The 8,993-nt window shown below is 49.6% G+C and overlaps 1 protein-coding gene across 1 annotated transcript; it reads left to right on the top strand.

Annotated features, from left to right (window-relative positions):
- Positions 1-1,271: 1,271 nt before the first annotated feature.
- LOC118452394 (cygnin-like) lies at positions 1,272-2,705 on the top strand. The gene is made up of 2 exons (XM_035895454.1): positions 1,272-1,329; positions 2,572-2,705. Exons 1-2 carry the CDS (start codon positions 1,272-1,274, stop codon positions 2,703-2,705), a joined length of 192 nt encoding a protein of 63 aa, XP_035751347.1.
- The last annotated feature ends 6,288 nt before the right edge of the window (positions 2,706-8,993 follow it).

Below are 8,993 nucleotides of genomic sequence, written 5' to 3'. Positions count from 1 at the left end.
TACTCATCCTTCTTGAACCGGGGAGCCCAGAACTGGACACAGTACTCCAGGTGGGGTCTCACCAGGGCAGAGCAGAGGGGGACGAGAACCTCCCTTGCCCTGCTGGTCACGCTCCTCTTGATGCACCCCAGGATACCATTGGCCATCATTTTCAGAGCAGTCTCTTCAAGAACTCCCCAACCTCCTTCCTGACTGGCTTTAGGAAATTCAGACCCATCGTTTGTACAGAGATTATGTATTTTTCCAAATTCACAACCTTAAGCTAACTGACACTGATTCAGCATTTGACATTTTGCTCCCCTGTTTTAAGATCCTTCTGCTGCCCTTCGCAGATTCAGGGTTGATGGTATTCAGTAATTTTGCATCAGCAGCAGCTTCTGTCCCTTCACCGGTCACCTCTTTTCTGGCTGTTTATAAAGCTATTAAACAGCCCAGTGAACTGAGGTTGGAAAAGTTCCTTTGTAGAGCTCTTCCCATGTTTGAAACCCCAGATCTGTCTGGAGGGTTTGTGAGGAAGAGGTGATGATCAAAGTGTCTGCAAGTGGTCGGCTCATCCAGGCTCCTGGGAGCTCTCAACCCCAGTGCTCCTGCCCGTCCATCAGAGGGGTGAGAGGGGATAACAAAAGAGACTACATTGAACATGATGTTTGCTAAATTTATCAGATGGATTTTGCAGACATGGTTCCCTTCACAAGCGGGGATGGGAACATGGGTCCTTTCCAAGCCAAGAGCCCCAATGGTGACCAGACTGGACAATGGAGGGAGATTTATCGGTGCATTGTGGACACATTTCAGCCTTATTGCATGCAGCTGCATCTCTGCCAGAGGTTGGGAAAGGCCTGAAACCCTGTGATACTGATCTTGTTCTCGCCCTCATCATTATTCCAGCAGATCTCCATCAGGTCCCTCTGACCCATCAGCCCAGCCCTAACAACTCTGCTGTTGACAGCCTCTATTCATTTGTGCTCTCATCAAAGCCAGTGTGATGAAATCCTATCTGATATTGGGTAACCAGGTCTGGGGGAAGGAGGTGGCTGCCAGTACACTTGGGCACACGCGGGAAATTCTGGTCCTCATGCCACAACCTCATGTCCATCCTCAAACAACATGACTTGGATGAGTTCCCATGTCTCCCCAGCATCCTCTTCTCTGCAGGGAAATGCTCTATAAAAACCAGCAGCCGCAGACTCCGTGTGTACCACCTCCTGCCTTCGAGCTCTCTCCGACTCTCCTCTCTCCAGCCTTGTTGAGGTCCCAGCTCAACTCCAGCCATGAGGTTCCTCTACCTTGTCTTCGCTGTCTTCCTGCTGGTCTCCCTGGCTACTCCAGGTAAGATGGCAAATAGGGCGAGAAGAGCTGACACTAGCTGGGATTCTTTCTTGTCTTCGCTGTCTTCCTGCTGGTCTCCCTGGCCACTCCAGGTAAGATTGCCAGAAGAGCTGACACTAGCTGGGATTCTTTTAAAGTAGCTTTAGCTCTTGAAAATATGGTTATTACCATCTGAGGTGACTGCTCTAATCTGGCCAGGTACTTTAATGACTTCTTTCAAGGGACAATGAAACAAGGACTACCTCAGAGAGATTTGTGTAGGAATAACTGAGGTTAAAACTTCAGTATCCAGTTTGGGAGTGAGCCCAGGCCAGAAAATTGCCAAACAAGAGCCTGGATGAGGCCACTTCTCTTGGGGACACCAAGAGTTTCATAGTACCAGAGGAGGCTCTTCTGTGCAGCTTGATTTCCATGTCAAGGCTCAGTTGTGGGCATATTTGATTTTTCTGATGTGATGTAGCTATTGCTGCTTCTGCCCATTTCTGAGACTTGGAGCCTTTCTGGTACCTCTACGAGAGTCAGAAGGGGATTCAGGGCTGAGATCTCTCAGACAGGCATTAGAAACCCCCTTCAGATATCAACTCTCATCCACCTGGGCTGGGTCCATCACTTGGCGAATATTCACACATGGTGAATATTTGGTGCTGCTGTGGGGCCAATATCAAGACCTTTGCAGCATCCTTTCAGCTTTTCCTGAGTAAATGATAATTTTTAAAAGCATGACGTAAGTACAGGGGCATGAGTAGACAGCTCATGTTTTTAAATCAGCTTGATATGGCTTTTTCTCTTTTGCTCTGAGAACACTTCTCCTGTCTTTTAAAGAGACAAGACAAGACAAAGAAACACACATATGCACAGATGAGCATCTTTATGAACTTGCACAGATGAGCATCCTTATGAAGGTTGCTTTTGGGGTATCTCTCAGTGCAGGCAAGGAATCTGCTCTCCTTGGGAGCATCTCTTTCCCAAAATGCACCCAGTGTCACCAGCTGGGAGGAGAGGGATGCACAAGGAGTTTCTCAGGCTTGTGCTCTTCATGGTCCCTTCCTGCTTTGGGGCTGGGCTTGGGCAGGAACATGGACGTGTGGGTGGGTGGAGCAGGACCTCCCTATGCGCAGGCTCTCATCCTTCCGAGCACTGCCACACTCCCCCCCGGGATGGGTGTAAGGTGGGAGGGCACGGCAGTGGGGCACAGAGGCACCTCTCCTGACCCAAGCACTCTTCCTCTGTCCCCCCTTGCAGGCTACGGGCAGATTAGGAAGTATTGTCCCAAGGTGGGATACTGCTCCAGCAAGTGCACCAAGGTGGATGTGTGGTCCTTCTCCTCCGACTGCAAGTACTACTGCTGCATCCCACCTGGCTGGAAGGGGAAATAGGAGCTGAAGAAGAAGCTTCTTCTGGGGAAGAGGAGGCACCGTGGTGGCTTTGGGAGCAGCTTCTCAACTGTCTAACCCAATTGTCATCCCCTCCTCTCAATAATTAAAAAGAGATAAAAAGGAGATGTAACTGTGGTGTGTGCGGTGTGGTTACTTGTGTCCCCATGATCCCAGGTTAAAACAGGTTCTCCAAGCCCAGCCCAAAGGCTCAGCAGCACCAAAAAGTCCTGAATGTCCAGTGACAACAAGCTGCAGAGCTGCCAGTGGTCTCATGGGGTGGGGATTTGGGAAGAAAGGGTATAGTTTTCCCTCTTGCCTCCTCCATGGCCCTGAACCCAACCCTCCAGAGACAAGAGAGAATCTTCCAGTTCTTTACTGCTTTTTCAGGCTACAGGTTATCTGCAGATGCCTTAAAAAATGTGGGTAGTTCAGCAATGTCTCCTCTAAGCATAAGACAACCCTCTTTCCATGAGAATTTCAGCAAATCCCTGGAGGTGGGCCACAGAGAAGCAAATAGGCCCTCACAAACCTCACGTAATGGATTTTATCTCCTCTTTGTGCCCAAGACTTCTCAGTCAGTGCCTCTCTCTTATTTACAAATCAATACTGTACTTAGGGTTTGGTTTCTGCTCTCCCTAGCTCAAACTGGGTGTGTTGGAGCAGAAAAAGGTACGGAGAAGAGCCACGAAGGTGTGTGGAAGCTCTGTAGCAGAAGCTGTAAACACCTGTAAGCAAAAGTGTTCAGAGACTCCCACCACTGGATTGGCAGTCTCCTGCTTTTACACCATTCTAGGAGAGGCAACACAGTTTTTTTAGGCTTCCTCTGTGGTAGGCTGACCCTGGCTGGACATCGGGTGCCCACCAAGCCACCCTGTCACTCCCTTTCCTCAACGGGGCAGCAGGGGGAGAAAATATGATGAAAGGCTCATGGAAAGGACCGGGACATCACTCAGTGATTACCATCATGGGCAAAACAGACTTGACTTGGGGAAATTAATTTAATTTATTGCAAACCAAAGTCAGGGTAGGATAATGAGAAGACAAATCTTAAAATACCTCCCTCCCACCTCCTTCTTCCCAGGCTCAACTTCATTCCTTATGTCTCCACCTCCTCCCCACCACCAGGGCAGGGGTATGGGGAATGGGGGTTGGGGTCAGTTCATCCCACGCTGTCCCTGCTGCTCCTTCCTCCCCAGGGCAGGACTCCTCACACTCCTCCCTGCTCCAGCCTGGGGTACCCCCACTGCAGACAGTCCTACATGCACGGCTCCAGCGTGGGTCCTTCCCATGGACTGCAGTTCTTCACGCACGGCTCCAGCATGGGTCCCTCCCTCCCATGGGGTGCGGTCCCTCAGGAGCAGACTCTTGCCAGGAACCTGATCTGGCGCAGGCTTCCCATGGGGTCACAGCCTCCTTCGGGCACCCCCCTGCTCTGGTGTGGGGTCCTCCCCAGGCTGCAGGTGGGGATCTGCTCCCCCGTGGGGTCCCTGGGCTGCAGGGGCACAGCCTGCCCCACCATGGGCTGCCCCAGGGGCTGAGGGGAATCTCTGCTCCTGCGCCTGGAGCTCCTCCTGCCCCCCTGCTGCACTGGCCTGGGGGCTGCAGGGCTGCTCCTCTCATTTATTCTACTCCTCTCTTCCAGCTGCTGTCCTGCAGCATTTTTTTCCCCCTTCCCAATTATGTTATCCGAGAGGTGCTAACACTCACTGATGGGCTTGGCCTTGGCCAGTGGTGGGTCCATCTTGGAGCTGACTGGCATTGCCTCTATCAGACACAGGGGAGGCTTCTGGCATCATCTCACAGAAGCCACCCCTGTAGCTCCACCGCTACCAAAACCTTCCACCATAAACAGAGTTCACCAGTGAAACAGCTTCTGCAAGGAAAAGCTGCTACAACCAGCTGCGCTCTCACTTGCCTGAGGAGGGGTCTGTATGACATTACCCACCACTGGTGGCCATTTGGGGGTTTGCTGGATGGTGTCTTTCCAGGAGGAGTTTGTTGTGAGTTAATGGCTGGTATCACTGATTGAATGGTTACAGTGGTGGTTGTTATCTGTAGAGGAGTCAGGGACCAGAAGAGCTATAGGGGCTGAGTGATCATTTCCCTTCTAGAGAGGGGACAGCTAGAGGGGTGCACTGGGAAAATCTGGGGCAGTTTAATCCTTCTTCTGCCTTATTTTCTCTGCTTCTTTCCTGCTTTCTTACCTTGCAAGGCAATGGACACACTCGGTGCAGAAAGGGAGAACAACTGCAAATCCACAGGGACTGGGATCTGCTCAGCATCTGAGAGCTGTGCTGTCCAGGTTGGATGTGAAGGATGGAGTGGAAGGGAATCCCTTGTTCCCAGTCCCTTCAAGTCTTTGTCCACCCGGCACTCTCTGTGTGAGATTAAAATGGAGATTAGGGAGAGCTGAACTGAGGTGTTTACATAGAAGGATCTACAGACATGCTAGTGGTTGATTGAGTTGCCTAAATAAAGATGTCTAGTGCCATCTGAGGCAGCACTGAGTGCCTGGGACATCTGTATCACAGAACCACAGAATGGCAATGATTGGAAAGGACCTCGGGAGATCATCTAGTCCAACCCTCCTGCTAAAGCAGGTTCACCTCATGTGGCTGGCAGGTATGATACGGGAGCTATGGGAGACCATTACCCCCTAGAGACACAGGTGGGAGACCAGGTGGAACATCTCAAATACACACCTAAGATGCCTGAGCCACTGGGATTTGTCAGTCCAGTCAACAGTGTTTAGAGCATGATTCAACTCACCCTATAAAATAATCCTCCAGGCCAGTAAGCTGAGTCACTGTCCCAGCTCCATCAGTTATATTTAGTATCACAGAATCATAGAATCATAGAATGGTTTGGGTTGGAAGGGACCCCTAGAGGTCATCTAGTCTGACCCCCCTGCAGGGAGCAGGGACACCTTTAACCAGATCAGGTTGCTCAGAGCCCCATCCAACCTGGTCTTGAATTTTCCCAGGGATGGGGCCTCCACCACCTCTCTGGGCAACCTGTTCCAGTGTTTCACCACCCTCATTGTAAAGAATCTCTTCCTTATATCTAGTCTAAACCTACCCTGGTTTAGTTTAAAACTATTACCCCTTGTCCTGACACAGCTGGCCCTACTAAAAAGATTTTACCCATCTTTCCTATAGGCCCCCTTTAGGTAGTAGATCTCCATTAGCTATCAAAGGAGTGTAGACATACAGAACAAAGAAGACACCTGCATGAGAAATCAAAACGCAGGTGTATTCACCTCTCAACTAATCCCACTCGGAGTGGATAGACTCGGAGTGAGTGCTTCTGCAATTTTTGCTCTCCAGGGCAGATAGCCCCAGCCTGCTCTCAGCAGCTCTGGAGGGAATGGTATCACGCAGTGCCAATATTGTTCGGTCGCCAACATTCACTCATTGCCAGGGAACACAACCTGCAGCGTCTCTGCTTGGGTTCCCTCTCTTCTTGGACTGAAGGTGCTGGGGTGTTTCTTTGCTTGTCCACAGGGAAAACCACACCAATCACTGATATGTCTGATAGAAATGTAAACGCTAGGACTTCTTCCCAGCTTGGGGTGAAGGAGACTTTAGGTGGGCAACGGGGGCATAAGCTACTTGCCACTCTTCTTTGATGATCTTTGCACTTAGTGCTTTGCTATATCCTATTCATTTATGTTTACAAAGTCCAACACTCAGAGACTAGAAATGAGGTGCTATTTATCCTATCTGCAGAAAGTGGCTTCCAAATCTCTTGGATGTGGTTGATGTAGGAGAGTAGGAGAAACTTGGGAAATTTCAGGAGGTCTCAAATGGTGCTGTCTGGGTTCAGGCAACTGAATTGAGCCCCAGATGATTAGCTTAGACTGGTGGCCTCACCTTCAGACAGCCAGAGTTTTTTTGCAGGAGAGACATTCCAATGGTATAACCACTTGCATGTCCATTTGGATTCTAGTAAGGGGGTCTAGGACTTGAGACACAGTTGAGAATGCTTATGGTGGCATTGGTCAGTGTAGTGCCAGCCCTCTCAGGTCTCTGTTTTGGAAGGGAAGAATAAGGGGTCTCAAACTTGTTGCTGGAACACTGTCCACCACAACCATTCCTACAAGCCAACACCAAGTCCCCTGACCAGACAGTCCCAATTGCCTGTGCTTTGACAGCCAGATTGAGAGGAGTCCAGCTCCTCAGGGAGAGACACAGGCCACATGAGATGCCTTCAAAGAGCCAGTGACAAATGGGCACAGAGTGGACGTCTCATTGTCAGGTGGCCACTGGGTTGGAGTGACACAATATCCCGCTAAGCAGCAAACAATGTGTCCTTGGGTAACAGTGAAGTCATGCTCCTCCTTAGCACTGTACTCTCTGTCAAGAAATGTCTATAAATATCAGGGTCTCCAGCCTTTTTCTTAGCAACTGATTCAAGATCTCCCTGCAAGGCTGCACCCCAGACCTGCTGTGATCCAGGTGGATATCCAGTCATGAGGATCATCTATGTTGTGTTTGCTGTTTTTCTATTGGCCTTGATGGCCACCCCAGGTAAGGTGGGAAATTATGTGGAGCAGAAATGAGAGACAATAGTGAACCATAAAGGAATTAAGGTAAAAAAAAAAGACTTTTCCAGGAAAGGAGGTGTGGGTGGTGAGTCTTGTATTGAGATTTTGGTTGGGTTTGGCTCATGAGATTTTTTGGAGTGGAGTTCAGCTCCAGAATCACACCATCCTAGATTTAGACATCTACCATCTGGGGGTCTTCATGTGAACTGGGTCCCATCACAGTCACTGGACGCTGGTCAATGGAGTCAGAGCAACTCAGTTCATCTCAAGCGAAATACCCAGGTTGTCACTATATGGATAAATATACAGTGCCGGGACTGAGGTTTCAGCTTGACATTTGAACTAAGTCTTCCACACCATTTAATGGACAGCACTGTCCTTTGCTCAGTTTTGCTCTTGGCCAAACAGCATGGACTCAAATCATTCCTGAGACAAGTGCTGACAGTGCCCATTCCCAGGTATCAGTGTGGATGTGGACGCTGTTTTAAGGAGCGAGTTTACTGTGTGATGGTAGGATTTCTGTGCCGTTGACCATGATGAATCAGTCCATGCAGACGTAGCTCTCTTTCTTACTTTCTACAGGAAAAAGCCAGTCAAAAAAGAGCTGTGGTGGGTATTGCTCCAGGACATGTGCTAAAGGAGAGAAGGAGGAGCATACTGAAGACTGCAGGAGGATGTACTGCTGCCTGGCACACAGGAAAAAGAAATAGAGCAGAGACTTTCAGTGCTGAGAGGAGGGAAACAGTGGTGGTTGCATTGTTTTTTTCTTATTTGATGAAAATAGAGTTTCTCCTCTCATTAAAAAAGATGAGTTCTCACCCTGAAATGTCCTGTGTGGTTCATTGTCTTCCAAAAAGTTGTATGCAGAGGATCAGGAAAGGTCTGGTAAGTCTTACCAGATAAGTTCATGCTTATGGAGATGACGCAGTCAAATGCAGATGCCGCACTTTCTCATATCAGCCTCATCACAACCAGAGTCCTATCTGAGTTTCTCAGTAGTCTGTTCACGCGAAGTTGTGGCTCTGTGTGATGCAAATCCTGCAGGGATGTGCAGGAGCAGAGGCGGTGGGGAGGTATCAGGGAGAAATCCACTGTATGCCCCGTCACTGTCCTCCAGAGGTCCATCCCACACTTGGACTGAGATGATCCATCAGCAATGACCATCACTGAGGCTTTGCACGTTCACTACACCCCTCACCAAACACGAACAGGTTGATAGCTCTAAGCCATGTCCTCTAAGCTCAGACTTGCTCACTGCCCAAGTTGCGGTACCACCCAGCAGACCCCAGCAGGTCCCACAGAACCACTGAGTGTTACTCTCTGAGAGGTTAGCCAGCACCAGCTGAAAGCTGGGATCACCAAGGTGTGCAGCACACTGCCAACACCATCTCTGACTTGTAGGACCAGAAACCCCTACACAGGTTTCCATTACCTCTTCTCCTGGTCCAGACAATCTGAAATCAGCAGCCCAGACATAATCCTGTGAAGGTGATGGTTTCAGTTTCCAAAGCCATTTTGGATTTCTTCAGAAGATGTCTTTGATATGTGAGTAACCTTACAGGCATCTGGGATGTCCTAGCTCCAACCCTCACCCCCCTGCTCTGCCAGTACATTGGGAACCAATTCTCTAAAGCATTTGTATCCAACAGTGTTGATGTTTCCTCCCATTCTTCCCCCACTATTTGTGGAGCTCGGAGCCTACTTGCTCAAAACAAGAGGCACGTGCAGGCAGCAAATTCCTG

Source organism: Egretta garzetta, unplaced genomic scaffold (assembly GCF_000687185.1).
Source record: "Egretta garzetta isolate BGI_Z169 unplaced genomic scaffold, ASM68718v1 scaffold325, whole genome shotgun sequence".
NCBI classification, from domain to species: domain Eukaryota; kingdom Metazoa; phylum Chordata; class Aves; order Pelecaniformes; family Ardeidae; genus Egretta; species Egretta garzetta.
This window is presented reverse-complemented; position numbering and strand designations above follow the sequence as displayed.

Coding starts and splice junctions, on each gene's coding strand:
- LOC118452394 (XM_035895454.1), top strand. CDS start 1,272: ATGAGGTTCCTCTACCTTGTCTTCGCTGTCTTCCTGCTGGTCTCCCTG. Junction 1,330..2,571: donor GGTCTCCCTGGCTACTCCAG/GTAAGATGGCAA, acceptor CCCCCCTTGCAG/GCTACGGGCAGATTAGGAAG.